Below are 21,304 nucleotides of genomic sequence, written 5' to 3'. Positions count from 1 at the left end.
CCGTCACTCTATAATATTGCATTTTATAAATCATTTCCAATGATCTAGGCACGTTTTGTTTTGGTCAGCAAGTATTTTACTTTCCACATCCCCAAATTATTGGTGATTAGGAAGAGACTTGCCAAAAAAGGAAGAAGAAAGGAACATTTCCTCTTTGGTTTTTTGTGTGTAGTTATTCATTATGGAAGACCCTAGGTAGATGGAAATGCAAAAGAGCAACTTTGTTCATTGCTTTCACACTTCAGAAAGTCCAAATTGAGAGACATTAAAATACAAATACAGAAAACACAATATGAAGTATGAACACCAACTATACCATGTTGAACTTGGTTTCCAACACATGGGCATATGAATTGAATGTTGTTAACAAGATACAATTTTATATTAACGGTCGAACTTTTAGCCCATACTCATTAAGGAGAGAATTCGACCCTGACTCATTAGTCTAACTCATATTTGCTTAACCGCTGAATATTAAAAATACAAATTTGTACTAAGCTTTTAAATAATAAAGGTCGAACGTTTATCCCATAGTGATTAAAGAGAGAAGGTTCAAATCTAATCAACTAGTCGAACTCATATTTGTTTGGACGTTGTATAGTAAGCTTTCAAACTTTAGAAATAGAAGTAAAGTTTATCAAGTATATAAACAATCCAATATGTGCACATTCGGAATATAACTTTCACACATTTTTTATTTTTCATGTCACTCATGTTTAATTTTGGTATTTAAACCGAATAAAAAAAGAAGAAGAATTAAGTAACAAAAACTAGGAAGTGATTTTGATAAATCTGAATAGAATCAAGGAACCATAAATAGTGATGTGTAGAGAAAGAAAAGGAAAACAAATACATATCACTTTCGATAAATAAACCGTTAGTGTGCCATTGCAGAACAAGAGTCCAGAAAAATCATTTATCTTTTGTTTTATTACATTATTACCACATTTAACTTTTTTGTTCGATCCCACGCCATGTGTTCCACGCCTCACATATGATTTGAATGTCTTTGGCTCACAAATCAAAACCTGCAACTTCCACCACGTTGGCTCCCTTTTCCAGACCTCACCCATCTCATTTGTCACGTACCCCATAACCCTCATTTATATCTCTTCCTTCCTACTTATATTTGCTTCACCACTCTTCCCACACACCCAGAAGACTCCACAAAAAACTCCATAAATGGCAAATAATGAGCTCCAGCATCCTCTGCATGAATCCTACCTTCCCCTTCCGCCCACCTCCACCCAATCCTCGAAACATTCTCACGATGAGCACGCGAGCGGTGAGCTCGAACAAGTACTATCCGACACTGACAAGCCGTTTTCTCAGCGGCTCAAACCCGCCCTATGGATCGAGTCCAAGCTCCTTGTCATCCTCGCCGCCCCCGCCATCATCGTGTACATGATCAACTATGTCATGTCCATGTCCACCCAAATTTTTTCTGGCCACCTTGGTAATCTCGAGCTCGCCGCCTCCTCCCTCGGGAACAATGGCATCCAAATGTTCGCCTATGGTCTTTTGGTATGTAACGGAATTATTAACAGAATGTCACATCATTTGGCAATCAAAATTTGATAAATAAGTTTATTGATCATAGCGTATTTGCATCTCATTTTTCAGAAAACAAAATTAGTGAATAAATTGAATAAATCACTACGTTAAATATACATAGCAGGAAGAAACAAATGTTAACATGTCTCTTTTGGTATCTGGGATCAAATAATTCACTAGATCCGAAGAAACAAATGTCAACTTTCAAGTATTATCTAAGTTGAACTGGGAAATGCTCAGGAAGAAAACTTAATTTCTGAATCTGACCATTTTTGGGGAGATTCGAAGAGATAAGTTTCCTTTCGACTAATCCATCTTCTACGTTTAATTTGAAAAGTTTAAAAGTTCGCATCAATTTCTTCATCAACATACATGTACATCTAATGAGGTGGCCTTAATTCCGACATCTGTCTGACTTTTTTTCTTTTACTGAACAGTTAGGTATGGGAAGCGCAGTGGAAACCCTATGTGGACAAGCATATGGTGCCCAAAAGTACGAAATGCTGGGCATATACCTGCAAAGGTCATCAGTCCTCCTATTTTTCCCTGGGGTACTTCTCACCATTATTTACATCTTCTGCGAACCCATCTTACTTTTACTCGGTGAATCTCCAAGCATTGCTTCTTCAGCTGCAGTTTACGTGTACGGACTGATCCCTCAGATCTTTGCCTACGTTGTCAACTTCCCGATCCAAAAGTTCATGCAAGCGCAAAGCATAGTAGCCCCAAGTGCTTACATATCGACTGGAACCCTAGTTATTCACATTGTACTCAGCTGGGTTGCTGTGTACAAACTAGGACTGGGTTTGCTGGGTGCTTCGCTGGTGCTGAGTTTATCGTGGTGGATCACTGTGGTGGCACAGTTCGTGTACGTTGTGAAGAGTGACAGGTGTAAGCACACGTGGACAGGGTTTTCGTGGCAAGCTTTTAGCGGATTGTATAGTTTCTTCAAGTTGTCTTTGGCATCTGCTGTCATGCTTTGCCTTGAGACGTGGTACTTTCAGATTCTTGTTTTGCTTGCTGGGTTGCTGGAAAACCCTGAGCTCGCCCTTGACTCTCTCTCTATCTGGTAAGCCATTGTTAAAAGTGCTTTTACTTTTTGTCGAAAAAGTGATTTTATTGTGGCCTGAGATTCATTTCAGATCTTTATGTCTGTCAACCCGTGAATCAAAAAATTTGGATCACTTCATTTTGATTTTATACCCACCTCAAAAGCCACTTTACGAAAATTTATAAGCTTTAAATGATTCAGATCTCGATTTATAATCTCTCCATTTACAATCTCCGGACACTAGAGTTCCAAAATTGACGTCATTCCTGTATTATTACCTGACCCCTAGGAAACTGCTTATACTTTTTCACAGGACAATAATTGGTCTTCACGAGTATGCCTTATTGGTGTGGAAAGAAATTTTTTTCAGATTTTTTTTTCTTTCTAAAATCTACTGATTAAATGATCTGAATTTTTGAAATTTAATCAAACGGTTAAAAACATATTAGTTAGTAAAATCATTTAAAAATTATAATAATTTTTAACTGTTATATCAAATTTCAAAAACTCAAATCACTTAACCCGTAAGTTTTTTTAAAAAAAATCCGAAAAAAATCTCTTTCCTATTATTATAAGCCACTACTGACGACTGGTCGGACCTTGATATAGCCAATTATTTACACTGACCACAAGAAAAAACTAGGGATAAAGTATATTGTTTTGTTTTTTTTGTTGATAATTAAACACGGCAACCAGATGGTTGTTGATTGTTGATAATTAAACACGGCAACCAGATGGCCCAACCAAATGTCTGGATACCAATTAATATACATGCATTGATATTTTCATATAGATAATAGAAAAACAGAAGATGAGGAATGCGCACTACACATTTATTTTATTTCCTACATTTTTGTTTATTTGTGTCTATAAATTATTTTATATTTAATTTAAAAATAAAAGTAAACGAGAGATTGTAAAATGTGTGCATAATTTTTTATTTTTATTTATTATTATTCTTATTTTTTAACTAGACAATCTGCCAATTATGGTGAGTGTGATTCATGAGGTCAAGACTTTAGGTCAAATGTTCTCGATGATTGTTTTGATTTAGTGTCAATCACGTGATCACATAAAAAGAAAATAATTAATTCATGTTGGTCGTGTACTGACATCGCTTTAATGCACATGAATAAAATAAATATAAATATTAGATCTTACTAATTTTTCTTTATTCTATATCAATAATTGTCATTCACTAATTTTAATTCAAAATAAATAAAGACTAAACGACACTAAATCAAAATAATCATCGAGAACATGTGACCTAAAGTCTTGACCTCATGAATCACACTCACCATAATTGGTAGATTGTTTAAAATAAAGAAAAATTAGTAAGATCTAATATTCATATTTATTTCATTCATGTGCATTAAAGCGGTGTCAGTACACGACCAACATGAATTAATTATTTTCTTTTTGTGTGATCACTTGATTGATTGATGATTGTAAATTCATTACGAGACTTATTTAGATTGATACGTCTGTGACTGGTTACACATCTATATATGAGTGGCCCTAGTAGTATCGTATCGTTTTGTCTATCTATATTGGAATTAGGATTAGATGGGGGTGCTTATGCTTAAGTTTTGACATCTAGCCTTACATTTTGGATTGAATTTGCACATATGTGGGTAGAAAGACCTAGCTTACATTTTGGATTGAATTTGCATATGTGGGTAGCCACCTTTTGGACAATAGTAATCGCTGGCTAGATAGAAGATGTGAACGAATTGGCTAGGAACTTATTTTGGGGTCTCAAAGTCTAATTTCGTACCCACACGTGGCACTTGTTATTATATGATAAATATTCTTGTCCCTTATGCATATCACCCAAATTGTGTTTTGTCTCTTTCCTAATAAGTTCTTTTTGGCAAAATTCACGGTGCACAAAAATGGGAAGTTGTCAGCCAAGCATATATATATGTAGGGTCTAAATCATACTTGCTATACGGAATGGATATAGTACGTGATATGTGTCTAACCATCAATCTCGCCATCACATAAGGGCGGTGTATGCAACCCGATTTCATGTCTTTATTCATTGTTTTTTCATGTCTTTTACTTTTAGCCAATCCTTTGGACCATTAGCTGTAAAATGTGTCTAACCATCAATCTCGCCATCACATAAAGGATACAGTCCGATTTCATGAGTCATGAAATAATTGAGACTAGGTTGAATTCGTTTCATTTGTATACATGGCTTTGTTTGATGGGTGAACTATGACATGTTTATTTACATGTAAATATAGTAGAGTAAGAAATTAGAAGACTTGGGAATGGCGTGCATGGCCATGACGTATGAGACTGGGTTGAATCCAATCACCTAGAGTCATTTGTATACCTGGTCCGATTAATTTGGTGGTGGCTCATGACACGACTGAGATTGTTAAATCCAGTTCCATAGAGGCTAGAGTCATATACCTTGGAGAGGGGATTTATTTTCTCTAATATGTGGGACATTTTATTTAATGTTCCACTCCCTCTTCTATTAAGAGCATCAAGCGTGGGACAACAAAACAATAATTCCTTACAATTGCAGTCGTCATGTCACGCTTTCTCCGAGCTACCGCATCGAAGGTGGTTAATAATTGATGTGCTAGTTTATCAGAACCAAACACCAACTCTCAGTAGATACCTAATTTTGTGTGCCTTTAATTAAGTTTGACACAGGGTTTTTTTATCAATTGCAGCATGACAATCAATGGATGGGTCTTCATGATCTCAGTTGGGTTAAATGCAGCGGCAAGGTCAGGATCATTCCCATGCATATTCCATACATGTCCCTTCTGAAAGGGATCCCGTTTCACAGTAGCTGGAGCAGAATTCGTATTGATAACCAAATTGAAATTATATCAACAACTGTACAATCAATTATCAGAAGTACCAGTACTGTGAACGATATTGATAACCAATACAGTTAGGATATGATTGTCGATATAAATTCCAGTCCAACTGTGGTGGATTTGAACTCCCCTTGCGAAGGGTCCTGTACATATATGGATAGGTCACATAACTTTTTTACGTAGAGAACATAGAATTATTAAAACTTACTTTTTGCTTTTCATGATTTACTGCAAGCAGTGTGAGAGTGAGTAATGAGCTTGGAGCTGGACATCCAAAGTCTACAGCATTTTCAGTTGTGGTGGTGACTACAGTCTCTTTCATTCTCTCAATCTTCGCAGCCATAGTTGTTCTTTTACTGCGTCATAAGTTGAGCTACGCCTTCACCGAAGGTGAAGCCGTGGCTGCTGCTGTATCTGATCTCTGCCCACTTCTCGCCCTCACCCTCCTCCTTAATGGAGTCCAGCCAGTCTTGTCCGGTAAATATAAATTGGAGCATCAATCTATGAACTTTACGCTTACTAAATGAAATATATGCTAATGAATGTCACTGCTTGAATTCAGGTGTTGCTGTTGGGTGTGGATGGCAGGCTTTTGTTGCGTATGTGAATGTAGGATGTTATTACGTGGTTGGAGTACCTTTTGGTGCGCTTCTAGGGTTTTACTTCAAGCTCGGCGCTAAGGTAAAAAAAAAAAAAAAAAAAAAAAAAAAACTAACATCAAACTGAAAAATCTCGGACGGGATTGTATATTTTCATGTTCTTGTCACTAAGCTAATCTAATCGTATGATGCAGGTGTTTATTTACATTAATTGTCGTACTATGTTATACCCTATAATGTGATCGTAAATGTCTGATACAAATGATGATGACGGTAACAATTACATGTGATAATTTTTAGGGAATATGGTTAGGAATGGTGGGGGGCACATTGATGCAAACACTCATCCTAATGTGGGTCACCATTCGGACTGATTGGAACAAAGAGGTATCAAATTTGAATACAAGTCTTCTTCTTTCTTTTTTTGTTTTTTTCCCTTTTTTTTATAATTTTTTTATTTATAATTTTTAGGGTTTTATCTTGTATGAGTTATTAATATTACAAGTGATTTTTTAAAAATTTGATATAATCGTCTTACTTATTCGACGATGTCGTGTAGAAGGGGCGTCGCTTAATAGATAAAAGTTATAAATTTGATTTTTTTTTAATTGAATTGCAGGTGGAAGAGGCAAAGAAAAGGTTGAATAAGTGGGATGTAGACGAGCCTCTGAAGTAGTGAGAAAACATTTATGAAGGAAGGAGCATTCATCTTGGGGTCGATTATGATTTGATTAATGATACATAAAAACATATATTGCATAACAATTTAATCATTATTATTAAGGAAAACTAATGAAAATGACTTGAAAACTTTGAGTTTTAATGATAAGAACAAAATAAAGGGTAAAGTGAATAGTACCAGGATTGATTTTTTAGTGTAAAAATGTGGTTTTTCGTTAAAGTGAACAATATCGTAGGCTTTTCGTTAAAAGTCCCTTATTATTATCTTCCATAATTTTACCATTCACGGCTACTTAATTTAAGAAAATGCTAGAGAGACCAAATTTTTAAACCAAAAGTTACAAACTAAATGATGTGTCACCAATAAGAAACAAACATGTTAATCAATGCTTAATTGTTGAGATTTGGATAGTATTCCATTGATGAATACTTGGGTTTCGAAGGGAGATAGGAGAACAGAGAAGAAATAGCTAGAGAGAGAGAGAGAGAGAGAGAGAGAGAGAATAATCACAACTGTAACGTTGCAGAATGATGCATTTCATTCATATACATGCGTCTCTTACATCAGTCATCATAACCATTCAAATACATAAGCCCCGGTGATTATGACACATGGTAGTTACAAGGCATGTGAGCCATTGAAATGAATAACTGATCTAAGACCCTACACTTGGCATATAAGCTCAAGCTATCACAACAGAAAACAGTTATACAAAAGGACAAAAGAGAAATCTAATAAATAAATCATTTACTAACAAGAAATTAGTAAGCAATTTACTTTTCAACACCCCATTCGAAATTGCTAACTGAGTTCACACCAAGTAGACTTCTCAAGTAGTTGAACCTATCTTTGGGAAGAGCCTTTGTGAAAATATCAACAATCTGTTCTTCACTCTTGCAGTAAACCAAATCGATCACACCTTCTTGAATTGCATCTTTAATGAAGTGAAACTTTATGCAGTTGTATTTGGTTCTTTGGTGAAACATAGGGTTCTTAGATATAGTTATAACAAATGTGTTCTCACAAAATAGAGGAGTTGCAGTAGTTTGCTCTTCTCCAAAGTCTTCAAGCACATATCTAAGCCAAATGGTCTGTGTGTTTGCTTCAGTTGCACCGACATACTCAGCTTATACAGTTGAAAGTGCCACACTATGCTGTTTAACCGAGGCCTATGAGAATGCCCCACTTCCAAATAAAATGCATACCCTGAGGTACTTCTCATATCCTCCTTAGATTCACTCTAGTCACTATCATGGTAACCAATCAATAGAGCAGCCTTTCCAATCACATACTTAATTTCAAAGTCAATTGTCCTTTGAATATACCTTAAGACTCTTTTAGTAGCTCCATAATGCTTCTTGGAAGGCTCATGCATGAACCATGCAAGCAAACTAGCAGAAAACATAATATCTGGCCTGGTTGTTATCAAATATAGCAAACTCCCAATAATTTTTCTGTATAAACTCTCATCTGCAAATTCACTATCATCCCAAATCTGACATCTCATATATGCTCATCATCTCAGACTTGAATTCATTCATCGTTTCATCACTGCTCCCTATGTATACTATGTCATCTATATAGATTGACACAATTAGAGTACCAACAGCTTCTTTGGTTCTCACATATAGAGTTGCTTCACTTGAGCTTCTGTGAAAGCCACAATGAACTAAATATGTGTCAATTTCACCATACCACGCCCTTGGTGCATGTTTTAGGCCATAAAGAGCATTTCTTAGTCCATACACTTTGTCTTCAACCTTCTTAATCACAAAACCATCAGGTTGGTCCACATATACCTCCTCCTCAAGAACACCATTTAGAAAAGCTTATTTAACATCCAATTGCCACAGTCTCCAACCTTTATGTCCTAATGGTATCTAACCTTTCCACTGGGCAAAGGTTTCATTGAAATCAACCCCCTGGTTTATGTGTGTACCACTTTGCTACAAGTCTTGCTTTGTGTTCCAGATTCATCTTTGTTTTGTAGACCCACTTTACTCTTACAATATGTTTGTTGCTTGGCCTGTCAACTAACTCCCAAGTAGAGGTTTTTTTTTTTTTTTTTTTTTTAATTTAATTTAATTTTTTTTTTTTTCATATTATCAACATTTCTTCAGTTATAGCCTTTTTCCAAGCTTCATATTTGACTGCTTCACTAAAATCTTCAGGTTCAATGATACTCATCTTCCATTGAGCATACACATCACTCAAGCTCTTCCATCTCAATGAAGTATGATCATAAGGTTTTGAAGTTGAAACTGGAGAACCAACAGAACTAGCTTTCTGGGGTGTATGCAGATCACTAGATGTCTGAGATCTCAGAGGAGATTGCATCAACTGAGTTGAATTATTTGACTCAGAATCAAGCTCAATTATGCTTATGCTTTCTTTAGCATTCCAAGGAATGGAGAACTGCATTGCCTCATTTGTTTCCTAGTCCCACATTGCTTTCTGATAACTCAACTTTATGAGTTCTCAAGTTGAAAATCCTATATCCCTTTTCACAACTGCCATATCCAACAAATACTCCATTCTCACCTGTTTCCTTCGATGCCTTTTCTGTGAAGGAATGTGAATGTAACACAAAGAACCAAGTATCCTCAAGTGTTTGACACCTTGCTTTCTTCCACTAAAAGCTTCAAATGGAGTTATGTTGTTCAAAGCACTTGTTAGACATCAATTTTGCAAGTACACAGCTGTGTTCACAGCTTCAACCCAGAACTTCAAGGGATTTTCTTTTTATACATCATAGTCCTAGCCATTTCAATCACAGTCCTGTTTTTTCTCTCTGCAATCCCGTTTTGTTGTGGAGAGTAGGCAACTGTTAACTGCTTTTTTAGTCCCAGCTTCACAAAACTTAGAAAACTCTAGGGATGTATATTCCTCACCCTTATCACATATGAGCTTCTTAATTTGGTAGCCACTCTACAACTCAACCATGGATTTAAACCTTTTGAAAATGCAGAAAACTTATGACTTGTGTTGCAAGAAAAACACCCAATACATTCTAATGTGATCATGGATAAATGTAAGGAAGATTTAGTTGCCCCTAAGAATGGTGATTTGCATTGGACCACAAATATCAGAACGGATAAGTTCTAGAAGTTGTGATGCTCTCCAAGTCATTCCATTGTCAAATGGTTCCATGTGACCCTTCCCTGTATCACATCCAGAGTAAATATGCTCAGAGACTTGTAGTCTAGGTAAACCCTACACCATTTCTTTGTCTTGCAGGAGCATTAAACTAATGTAGTTTAGATGTCCAAATCTTCCATGCCACATCTAAGATGACTCTTTAGTAGTTGCTTTATTAGCCATGTTGGGATTGACCTATTCAAGATTTAGGGGAAAAATCTGTTTCCTTCCATCGGAACACTTGCAATCAAATCTTCCATCTGTCTATCTCTATAAATATAAACCATGAAATCACCAAACACAAGCCAATATCCATGTTCTACCATATGCCCTACACTCAAAAAATTCTCATCTAATCCAAGTACAATCATAACCTCTTTGATATACCTAGTCACACCTTTCATTTCTATAACCAGAGTACCATTGCATGTTAATTGTACTAAATCTCCAATACCCATTTTAAGTATACATTTCACAGTCTTATCAACATAAATAAGTAATGACTCATGAAAGATCATGTGATTACTACATGCACTGTCTACATACCATATGTTCATATTTCTCCCAATAGTAGTAGAATGGCGGCCATAAAACATGGTTGCAGATTCTGATACCTGATTTGCGAAGTTTGCAAGCTTTTCGGCCTTGTTTGGTTGATCATAGTCCTTTGATAAGATGACCAAATCGATTGCATCCATGGCACCTTGGCTTCCCTTTAAACCAGCACTCACCATAGTGTAGCTTGTCACAATGTTTGCATTTCCTTTTAGACATATCAAATTTTCCTCATTGATCATATTTGACACCTTGATTTGCAGCATTTTGGGGTTTTGGATCCCATTTCTTGCCCTTTGATTTCCAATTCTTCTTTGGTTTAAAGTTACCAAAAAAAGAATTAGATTGAGCTTCCTTTGGATTCACACTCATACTAACGAATGTTGTCACATCCCGGCCCGACCCCACACCATATCATAGGCTCGACTCCACCGTAGCACGATATTGTCCACTTTGGGCCCCGACCACGCCCTCACGGTTTTGTTTCTGAGAACTCACACGAGAACTTCCCAGTGGATCACCCATCATGGGATTGCTCTTGCACGCTACTCGCTTAACTTCAGAGTTCTGATGGAACCTGAAGCCAGTGAGCTCCCAAAAGGCCTCGTGCTAGGTAGAGATGAGAATATACATATAAGGCTTACATGATCTACTCCCCTAGGCAATGTGAGATGTAACAAATGCTCTCTTAGTAGAACCCTCAATACTCAAAGCAGTAATAACTTTTTGCACTTCAATGGTTTCAATATCCTTAGTTTGTTCAATCACATAACAAACAAGATCAAATTCTTTAGTCAGGCTTATGAGCAATTTTTGAACCAATTGCTCATTGGGTAGATCTTCACCAAAGCCTTTCATTTGATTCACCAACTCGAGAAGGCAAGTGAGATACACAGACAAGGTTTCATCATCCTTCATCCTTGTGTACTCGAAATCACTGCATAGACCCTGTAATTTGATGAATCTCACTTGTTTATCGCTATGAAATTCTTGGTGCAGAATATCCCAAGCACCATTTGAGGTCTTTTCATTTGAGATTCTAGGAAAAATATCATCTAAAACAGCTCCTTGAATGATACCTAGTGCTTTAGCATCTTTCATTAGCTCATCACTCAGAGAAGTTTTCTTTGAATCCGATGAGCCTTCATCTTCAACCTTCTTACCCTTCGATTTTGAGATTTCAAGTCCATTTTCAACTAAATCCCAGATTCCATGAGATTTGAAAATGGTACTCATTCAGATCTTCCAAAATTCATAGATGTCACCATTGAATATTGGAGCCCGAAGGATCACCACCGCTCAACCCAGCAAATTGAGAACTGAATCGATGAACCAAGCTAAAAATTTCACGTTGGATTTTTAAGCACATCACTCACAAACTCGACTCCCCGATTCCAAATAGAACCTAGGCTCGCGATACCATGTTGAGATTTGGATAGTATTCCATTGATGAATACTTGGATTTCAAATGAAGCAATAAGAACAGAGAAGAAATAGCTAGAGAGAGAAAGAGAATAATCACAACTAAAACATTCTAACCCTTGCAGAATGATGCATTTCATTCATATACATGCTTCTCTTACATCAGTCATCATAACAATTCAAATACATAAGCCCCTGTGATTATGACACATGGCAGTTGCAAGGCATGTGAGCCATTGAAATGAATAATTGATCTAAGACCCTACACTTGGCATATGAGCTCAAGCTATCACAATAGAAAACAGTTATACAAAAGGACAAAAGAGAAATCTAATAAGTAAATCATTCACTAACAAGAAATTAGTAAGCAATTTACTTTTCAACAAATTAATAATCAAATCATCTACAACCACATCATTTAATTTGTAAATTTGGTTCAAAAATTGGTCTCTCTAACACTACCCCTTAATTTATAGTAACTTTCCGTTAAGACATGACAAAATCATGCACAACCTCATGCAACGACATGAACACACAACATAGATTCAATGTTTGGGTTGAGCATTAACAGGTAGACCAGTTAAAAAGGGCTGTGTTTGGGATAAGAAACAATATCATTGTATTTTGTTTTATTTTCTAAGCTATCAACTATATAATTTGGTAAGTTTCTTCTAAAATTTTATCATGTAATATGGTCACGTAATTAACTTATTTGGTACAATGCATTTTATCTAGATTTTTAATTAAAATAAATAAATTATTATTATATTTATAATTCTTAACGGGTGAAAAGGTTTGTGTCGATCTGTTAAGAAATCGGGTAATGTCCAATATGACCTGTTTGTGAGGTCCAACTTTCCAGCATCCACCTTAATTTGAAATTACAGAAACTACTATACTGGCATAGATCAAGCTTACAGGTACTGGGGAAAAAAATGAAACAACATCAACTAGCGATGAATTGCTCACGGTAATGTCAGTTCCTTCGATAATTCTGACACATATTTGACAAGCACGAATGTGAAGATACAAAAAACAAATGAAACAATCTAAAGGCTATTACTTCTTCTTCCCTGCTTTTCCCTCCTTCCTTCTTATGATTTCATCAGCATATTTCACACCCTTACCTTTGTATGGTTCCGGAGGTCTCCATTTCCTGATCGAAGCAGCAAACTGACCGATAGCACTCTTGTCATATCCGCTAACAACGATTCTGGTGTTTTCTTCAACCTTCACTTGTATGCCATCAGGAATATCCATCCTAACTGGATGGGAGAACCCAAGACTTAGTACCAAGATCTTTCCTTCTAAAGTAGCTCGATAACCGACACCTACCAGTTGCAGCCTCTTCTCAAATCCTTTTGACACTCCTACCACCATGTTGTCCGTAAGTGTCCTAAGCAAATTATTCAAACAAGCACATAAGGGATAGTAGAAGGAGACTAAAAAACTTTTTGTAAATCTCATTTAAGTAAATTATTCGAAGAGGCATGTAAAGGGTCAGGAGGACGAGAGTCCCTAATTTTTCGTAAATCTAAAGCCCGACTTGCATGTGCCCTGCTTACTTGGCCAAGCACCAAAATTTAGATTGTACATATAAGCTTTTGAAACATCAAATAACTGGTATCGAATTGAATGCAACAACCATACTTATAAGAAACTGTTACACAAAGTGAACTAGTGCATGTGGATATGTATCTATGTGATTTATTGACCTAACCACACTCTTAACAACCCATATCAGTACTAATTTGTTCCAAAACTTACATTGTCTGTGTATCTGGTCCTGTCTTTCCTAATAGAAGTTGAAATCTCTAGTTCATATATGCATATAAGACACATGTCGATCCACAGAGAGAGAGAGAGAGAGTAACAAACAGGTTTATTGATCAAACTAATGCCTGCTTTAGATGTAAACTCAACCATCAATGTCACTACCGAGTATAAAAAAGTGAAAATTTCATGCTCAAACAAGCTATGGTATGGAAAAGCAGACATTCAATCACAACAGAGTATAATAACGATCACAAACACTTTAAATACCAATGTTGTTACAGCTTTTCCTTCATAAGGAACAACATGATACTTGGACTCCAAGAGATCACCAGAAAACCATAATTGAAGGAACAAACCATGAGGATGAGAAGACTGATTTTTTACTCAAAATAGATGGCTGAAGGATGAAAGAAATGTACCTGAAAAGCCCGTGCATTTGATTTGCCCTTCTAGTCTCTACTGCCTTTCTGACCCTTAGAGTCCCAGAATCCTCCTTCTGAACCAGCACTTCTCGCGGGTAAGTTAGTGAAAGCTGCCCCAATGGTCCCTTTACTGCCAAAGCCTGACCTTCCAATGTGATTGTCACATTGGATGGCACTTCAATTGGCTGCTTTCCAATTCGTGATTCCTTGCACTCTATCGTCTTCTTCAAAAACCCAACATGAGGTACACTACAAACAGCGAATCCCTTTCTCTCGCCCAAGAAAGCCGACCACAAATTGCTGAAAAATGGCAGAAAACGCAGGTCACCAAATCAGAAATAAACCACCCTAAATCATCAATTTACCATTACGAACTCATGTAAAAAAAGTCCAGTACTAGCTAGTCAATGTAATGGAAACTGCAAAAAGTAATTTCTTATGTTCCATTGGGTTTCTGAAATTCATGAAAGTTTCGACCTTTTCCAAACACTGGGGAACAAAGGAACGGAAACTTCAAAACATAAGAACACAAACTAATCATTAGTTTCTTAAGTTCCACTGGGTTTCAGAAAAATTCACGAATACAGTTCAAGTTTGGACATTTTCCAAAATTTGAAACCCGAGAACAATGTACAAGAAACTTCAAAAACATAACAACGCAGTCTAACATTAATTTCTTGTGTTCAATTGGGTGTCTGAAAAACTCATGAATCCAGTTCAAGTTCAGACCTTTCCCCAAATTTGAGACCTGAGATACTACCATTGGCCTCAGCTGAGGCAAATGCACTAAAATATGGAGCCTTGAGCATTAAAACTGCATAAAAATTCTATTCACTCCCCACAATGGTATTCTCTGCTTCTCTTGCTCCATGTTTGCATTGGATTTGTTAATTGCATTTAATTTTCCTACCTTTCGACGTGTGGGTATGGTGGGGGAGTGGCTCGCCATGAAATCGAAACGGCAGCGTTTGAAATGTGAAATTTAGGTAAGGTTACAGGCTATCGTCTTCTACCTCCAGATTGAATTCTACATGCTTAAAACAGTTTTCTATTTAATAGAATAAATTAACTGGAAATAATCAAATCCTGAAATGCCCACTACCCATAATTTAATCTTCTTGAAAAATGCTTCAAATTGTCAGAAAGATTCAAACTTTACAAATCATTACCAGTAATTTTGACCCCATAAGGAAGGAACAGAAAGCAAATGCTTGAATTAGTGAGCAGAACAGTAAAAAGTAAAACTAAATTGTGAAGTTACCTGGTTTGGAAAGGTGAGGAAGTGAATGAGGAAGCCATTTTTTTCAAGAGCTTGAGAGCATGAGCTGCTAAGCTTTTTGTCCTCTGCTTCTCTGGACGATGAAGAGAGACGGATGGATTTTTGTTATCCAGTTCCCACCCGCTTGCTACAATGACAAAACTACCCTTTCAACTTGGGTTCTCCCAAGCCCAACTCGTAAGGTCCATGTCAGAGCCCAAAAGATTATAACTTTTTCAAATACACGGCCTTTCAAGCGAAGGGATCCCCATTTTATTTTAAAAAATTGATTAATTATGGGATCCACTCCATATCAAATTTAACGATCCGAATCATTTATTTTGTAAATCTCGATTCATTAGATCATCTTTACAAAACTTTAACGGTGAAATTTCGATGTTTTCTTATAACAAAGTCTTCGTCAATTTCTTTGAACACAATTAGATACCTATAATATTTTTGATTTGGCAAATATTTTATAAAGATGATCTATAAGGTCCAATTTAAAAAATAAACAATTTAGGTCATTAAAGTTCGTTGATGCGTGAATCCTCTAGCAACTAAATTCTATTTAAAAAAAAAAAAAAAAAAAAGTGGAAATCCATTTCTCTATAGGCCTCTTTCAAATACAAGTCCCTTTGGAGGTCGAAATATTTTCTAGACAATTTTATACATTCGCAAAATGACTAAAAAGTCCCAACCTTTATATACTTTTCTTAGAAAATAAAGGAAAAGACGTTGCAAGTGGACCTTAAACTTTTTTTTGATTGTGACATTCTCGTTTTTCATAAGGTAGAAAATTATGCTCGCTGTCTGACGCACATCCAAACTCAATTATTCAGCTACCCAAACTCCTCCTTCCTTCAGCAGTGGACGTCTAAATTTTCACTTCTGTGAAGTTGAACTGAAATTTCTCTGGGAATCAATAGTTTGTAGGTGAAATTTACCAACTTTCTATGGTTTTTCAGTTCATCAATGAGTTCTCTCAACTGGGTAGTCCACTGATCAAGCGATAAAGCTTTCCTTTTTAATCTTTATCCGAAGTTTGCTGAATATGCCATGTGTTTTCATGCTTTTAATGCCATTTTTATTGACTATATGGAGCTTTCGGGACATGGGTTTTAGGAAAGTTTGAGATTTTACTGTGAGGAGTTACTGCGGTGGAGGAAAAAATGAGGGGTGCTGTAGTTTTGCCACTGCAATTTCTGGTATGGGTTTTCCTTACTGGCTGTTTTTACTGCCAGAGGCCTTCTGTTGTGAATGTTGGAGCAATTTTTACTTTCAACTCGGTTATTGGTAGAGTTGCAAAGACAGCCATGGAAGCTGCTCTATCTGATGTTAATGCAGATTCAAGAATACTCAGTGGGACGGAGCTGAAGTTGCATATGGAGGATGCAAATTCTAGTGTGTTCTTGGGATCGGTTGAAGGTACTCAATTGATCAGTATTCTTATTTTTGTAGATGACTATCATTACTTGTTACAGTTTAGAGCTGTTGTGGTTGTTCTTTTCTTGGGTCAACTTTTGAGTTTTAGCAACTTTTATGGTGCTTTCGGACGAGGGACTTTCAAATTTGTTAGGAATGTACAACAAAAATTAGATAGAGGTATTCGAAAACAACTAGATGCAATGCATTTGAGAGAACTTTCAAATGATTCCTTGAAAGGTATCATTCGAAAATCGTTTGTTTAGCGTCTTTGAAGTGTTTTAGTAGTAGTTTTGTGGTGCTTGAGCGGTTCATTGCTAGTGTTCTTGTAGTACCACTTAATTGAGTCTGGGGTTCCTGTGTCCAAACTGTGTCCGAGCCGTGTCAGCCTGTCAGGGTGTCCGACACACACTTTGGGGTTTCGGAGTGTCCGAGCAACATAGCTAGTGAGTCGTAAGACGATTTATAGGATATTATCAGGTTGCTAGGACTCCATATTATATGGAAACCTCTCTTATTTGTTGCAGATTTGAAGTTCCAACTTCCAAAACACATGTGGAATCAATAGCTGATTTTCGCACCTCTGCTCTGACTAGTTTTAGATTTCTTTCACCATTACTAGCCCTTCATTAGCTCTTTCCATGTCTTTCATATTCATTGTCAATGGCACTACGTCTCGTTGTAAAGTTGATTCACTTTTAATATCTCCATATGCTGCGCTTCTTATCCTCGCTTGGGACGTTGGATATTGAACTTTACTCAGAGTTGCAAGCTATCTAACCCACATTTCTTAATGGCTCACTTTTTGGGAGCAGCTTTTCAGGTGCTTGACAAAAGTATAGTAGCCATAATTGGACCACAGTCCTCTTCAATAGCTCATATGATCTCTGAAATTGCTAATGGTCTCCGTGTACCTCTTATCTCATATGCTGCCACTGATCCTACTCTCTCTGCTCTCCAATTCCCATTCTTTCTCCGAACTACACAAAGCGATGCTCACCAAATGGCTGCTATGGCTAGTTTAATTGATTTTTATGGGTGGAAGGAGGTTATTGCTGTCTTCGTGGATGACGATTATGGGAGGAATGCAATATCTTCTTTACATGATGAACTTGACAAAATAATGTCAAGGATTTCTTATAAGTTGGCATTGCCTGTCGATTTTAATCTAAGTGACATGGTTGATTTGCTCAATAAATCCAAATTGCTAGGCCCTCGTGTCTATATTGTTCACGTGGATCCTGATCCCAGGTTGAGAATCTTTACTGTCGCCAAAGAACTTCATATGATGACAAGCAATTATGTGTGGTTTGCAACAGATTGGCTTTCTACTACAATAGATTCATTCTCTTCAATGAATCATACTTCACTCGCTGTCCTTCAAGGTGTAGTTACTCTTCGTAAGCATATCCCAGAGTCGAGGCAAAAGCGTGCATTTATGACTAGGTGGAAAAAAATGCGGCAAGACGGTTTAGCAAGTTCCGAGTTAAATGTATATGGACTTTATGCTTATGACACAGTTTGGGCTGTTGCACAATCGATTGAAAATTTTATAAATGAATACAGAAATATCTCATTCTCTGTCATTGATAAATTACATGTCACGAAACCATCTCAAATTCAGCTAGGCAAGCTTAAAGTCTTTGATGGTGGATCTCTTCTTCGTGAGAAGCTATTGGAGACAAATATGAGTGGTTTAACTGGTCATGTTGAATTTGATCATGAAAGAAGCCGTGCTATTGGGAGTTATGATATCATTAATATTGATCAGATGACAATTCGTACAGTTGGTTTTTGGACTAATTATTCAGGTTTATCAGTTTCTCCCCCAGAAACTCCTAAAAGGAGAAGAAGTAGCTATTCTCCACTGAATCAGAAGCTTGGCAATATCACGTGGCCAGGTGGAAATACAGAAAGACCACGCGGTTGGGAGATTGCAAATAATGAAAAACCGTTGAGAATTGGAGTTCCAAAAAGAGTGAGCTTTGTTGAATTTGTTACAGAACTGAACAACAGCCATAAAATTGAAGGATACTGTATTGATGTGTTCAATGAAGCACGGAAGTTAGTCCCATATGATGTTCCTCACAGATTTGAACCTTTTGGTGATGGTCGGTCCAATCCCAGTTATGATGAGCTTGTGAAGATGGTTGCAGAAAATGTAAGTAAACTTTACACAGTTTTGATTTGGAATCCAAAAAACACTTAAAATGTGACTGGTTTTTGGGGTGATATTACCTGCCAATGCATGGAAACATGATGTGACTATGAGTCCAAACATGCAGATAGCTCAGAAGAATCTAATGTCAAGTACCGAAAACTTTAAATAGATGATGGCATGACCGCAGTATCTATCTCTTCTTCTAATTGAAATTTTGCACCAGGTGTTTGATGCAGCTGTTGGGGACATTGCAATTGTGAAAAACCGGACAGTGATGGCGGATTTTTCTCAGCCCTATGCTACCACTGGGCTAGTGATAGTGGCTCCTATTGACAATTCGAAGTCAAATGCTTGGGTTTTTCTCAAACCATTTTCATTGGAGATGTGGTCTGTCACTGCATCTTTCTTTGTGATAATTGCTGTGGTAATGTGGATTCTTGAGCATCGAGTCAACAAAGATTTTCGGGGTCCCCCTAAGAGGCAGATCGTTACAATGTTTCTGTAAGTTTTCTGTATTTGTCAATGGAGTCCTTTACAATTCTTTTTGAAGATTAATATCTTGAGTACTTTATCATTACTGCAAATATTATTATTATGTACTTTTAACTTAACCGATCATGTTGCACTTAAAGATCCACTTGCATTCACAGGAGACTAGGTTCTGACATCAATCAACCCTTTCATATTGCAGGTTCAGCTTCTCAACGCTTTTTAAGAAAAACCGTAAGCAAACTTTTCGAATCTGCAATCTAGTTTTTCTTTGTAAAATGAATCCCAAAAGTTAGCATGTTCTTCCTAAAGTTCACATCTTTTAGATTACTACGTACTTTTCCAGTTGCATATTGTTTATAAGTAGTTTAACAGTATGTAATCATTTCCTCATGAGTTTATGTATTCTTATTGAAAGAACAAAGAAAATTAGCCTGTACTACTCCTGTTCTACCATCCCTTCAAATAGTAAAGTATTTACTTTCTCATCAATCACAGAAGAAGATACCGTGAGCCCGCTTGGGCGGATGGTGATGGTGGTATGGCTTTTCCTATTGATGGTGATCACATCAAGCTATACTGCAAGCTTGACTTCAATCCTTACAGTTCAGCAGCTTTCGTCACCCATCACTGGAATTGATAGTTTGATTGCAAGCAATTGGCCTATAGGGTACCAAGTGGGGTCATTTGCTTATGGCTATCTGACTGATAGCCTCTACATTCCTAGGTCAAGACTTGTTGCACTAGGCTCCCCGGAAGAGTATGAAAATGCACTGCGGAAAGGGCCGGATGATGGAGGGGTGGCAGCTATTATAGATGAGCTTACTTATGTCGAATTATTTCTTTCAAGTCGAACTGATTTCGGAATTATTGGGCAAACATTTACGAGGAGCGGATGGGGGTTTGTAAGTACCTTTGTCTTTCACATAAGATATTACGTTTCTGATCTTGTTGCACACTTAAACGAACATCTGAATTCTGAAATGATTATTGTCTGTAAGTTTTGTTCACTGAATATTGTGTTATGGCCTTTTTCTTATCTTTATTCACTATGTGAATTAGGCTTTTCCAAGAGATTCTCCGCTTGCTATTGACATGTCCACTGCAATCTTGAAACTTTCGGAGAATGGAGCACTTCAGAAGATTCACGAGAAATGGTTCTGCAAGACAGGTTGTCTTAATAAGAATCTGGACTCTGACGAGTCTAACCAACTCCTCTTGATCAGCTTCTGGGGTCTATACCTATTATGTGGCGGCTTCACTCTCGCTGCGCTTATAATCTTTCTGCTAAGAGCAGTTCACCAATTTGTGCGCTACAAGAAACAGCACGCAAACCCGCTGTCATCTTCTTTATCCTCAAGCTCATGGAGTTCTCAATGGTCTCAGGTCCTGGTCAACTTTGTTGACTTCATTGACGAGAAGGAAGAAGCTATCAAAAAAATGTTTGCTCAGGGTGACAGTACTCAAGGTCAGGTTAGCTGATAAATATCTAGATCATGGGAGAACAAGCTTGCTTATGTTAATTTAAGTTGAGAATTCTGATAGTTAACAGAGACTACAGAGTAATTTTATTTGATTTTATCAGTTTTTTAGCATTTACTGTATATATCACTTTCTTCCCCTAATGCTTCATTGAGAAATGCTTGTCTTAACATTTTAGTTAATTACAAAATATACCCTGAGGCTTGACGACGTTGACGTCGCTTTCAAAATGGGACACAATGCTTTTATTTTTGGGAGTTTTAACGAAAAGCCCGCGGTACTGTTCATTTTAACGAAAAACCACATTTTTACACTAAAAAGTCAATCCTGGTACTATTCACTTTATCCTTTATTTTGTCCTTATCGTTAAAACTTAAAGTTTTCAAGCCCTTTTTCATTAGTTTTCTCTTTATTTTTTCACTTTACCCACTGAAGTAGTAAAGT

The 21,304-nt window shown here is 36.8% G+C and overlaps 3 protein-coding genes across 3 annotated transcripts; 2 read left to right on the top strand and 1 right to left on the bottom strand.

The window, feature by feature from the left end:
• The first annotated feature begins 1,018 nt into the window (after positions 1–1,018).
• On the top strand, positions 1,019–6,860 carry LOC137707859 (protein DETOXIFICATION 40). The gene is made up of 7 exons (XM_068446788.2): positions 1,019–1,524; positions 1,992–2,623; positions 5,299–5,355; positions 5,690–5,928; positions 6,014–6,132; positions 6,351–6,437; positions 6,670–6,860. Exons 1-7 carry the CDS (start codon positions 1,183–1,185, stop codon positions 6,724–6,726), a joined length of 1,533 nt encoding a protein of 510 aa, XP_068302889.2. The 5' UTR covers positions 1,019–1,182; the 3' UTR covers positions 6,727–6,860.
• A 5,923-nt stretch (positions 6,861–12,783) lies between these two features.
• LOC137708016 (large ribosomal subunit protein uL6c) lies at positions 12,784–15,440 on the bottom strand. The gene is made up of 3 exons (XM_068446977.2): positions 15,307–15,440; positions 14,043–14,345; positions 12,784–13,243 (listed from the first exon to the last, which is right to left on the bottom strand). The coding sequence occupies exons 1-3, from the start codon at positions 15,342–15,344 to the stop codon at positions 12,907–12,909; spliced, it is 678 nt and encodes a 225-aa protein (XP_068303078.1). The 5' UTR covers positions 15,345–15,440; the 3' UTR covers positions 12,784–12,906.
• Positions 15,441–16,037: 597 nt separating this feature from the next.
• Positions 16,038–21,030, top strand: LOC137708187 (glutamate receptor 3.7). The gene is made up of 6 exons (XM_068447203.2): positions 16,038–16,731; positions 17,544–18,889; positions 19,113–19,390; positions 19,581–19,612; positions 19,877–20,283; positions 20,441–21,030. Exons 1-6 carry the CDS (start codon positions 16,476–16,478, stop codon positions 20,858–20,860), a joined length of 2,739 nt encoding a protein of 912 aa, XP_068303304.2. The 5' UTR covers positions 16,038–16,475; the 3' UTR covers positions 20,861–21,030.
• Positions 21,031–21,304: the final 274 nt, after the last annotated feature.

The sequence above is a fragment of the Pyrus communis genome, chromosome 17 (genome assembly GCF_041283825.1).
Source record: "Pyrus communis isolate YQ-2024b chromosome 17, ASM4128382v1, whole genome shotgun sequence".
In the NCBI taxonomy this organism is placed as follows: Eukaryota; Viridiplantae; Streptophyta; class Magnoliopsida; order Rosales; family Rosaceae; genus Pyrus; species Pyrus communis.
Note: the sequence above shows the minus strand (reverse complement) of the source record. Positions and strands in the feature narration are given on the sequence as shown.

What these genes read in the sequence shown, in the direction of transcription:
- LOC137707859 (XM_068446788.2), top strand. Translation starts at nt 1,183, where the DNA reads ATGGCAAATAATGAGCTCCAGCATCCTCTGCATGAATCCTACCTTCCC. An exon ending in CTTGACTCTCTCTCTATCTG is followed by an intron (nt 2,624 to 5,298) that starts GTAAGCCATTGT and finishes TATCAATTGCAG; the next exon opens with CATGACAATCAATGGATGGG. An exon ending in GGACTGATTGGAACAAAGAG is followed by an intron (nt 6,438 to 6,669) that starts GTATCAAATTTG and finishes ATTGAATTGCAG; the next exon opens with GTGGAAGAGGCAAAGAAAAG.
- LOC137708016 (XM_068446977.2), bottom strand. Translation starts at nt 15,344, where the DNA reads ATGGCTTCCTCATTCACTTCCTCACCTTTCCAAACCAG. An exon ending in TCCTCACCTTTCCAAACCAG is followed by an intron (nt 14,346 to 15,306) that starts GTAACTTCACAA and finishes GCCATTTTTCAG; the next exon opens with CAATTTGTGGTCGGCTTTCT. An exon ending in CAAATGCACGGGCTTTTCAG is followed by an intron (nt 13,244 to 14,042) that starts GTACATTTCTTT and finishes TAATTTGCTTAG; the next exon opens with GACACTTACGGACAACATGG.
- LOC137708187 (XM_068447203.2), top strand. Translation starts at nt 16,476, where the DNA reads ATGAGGGGTGCTGTAGTTTTGCCACTGCAATTTCTGGTATGGGTTTTC. An exon ending in TGAAGATGGTTGCAGAAAAT is followed by an intron (nt 18,890 to 19,112) that starts GTAAGTAAACTT and finishes ATTTTGCACCAG; the next exon opens with GTGTTTGATGCAGCTGTTGG. An exon ending in AACGCTTTTTAAGAAAAACC is followed by an intron (nt 19,613 to 19,876) that starts GTAAGCAAACTT and finishes CATCAATCACAG; the next exon opens with AAGAAGATACCGTGAGCCCG.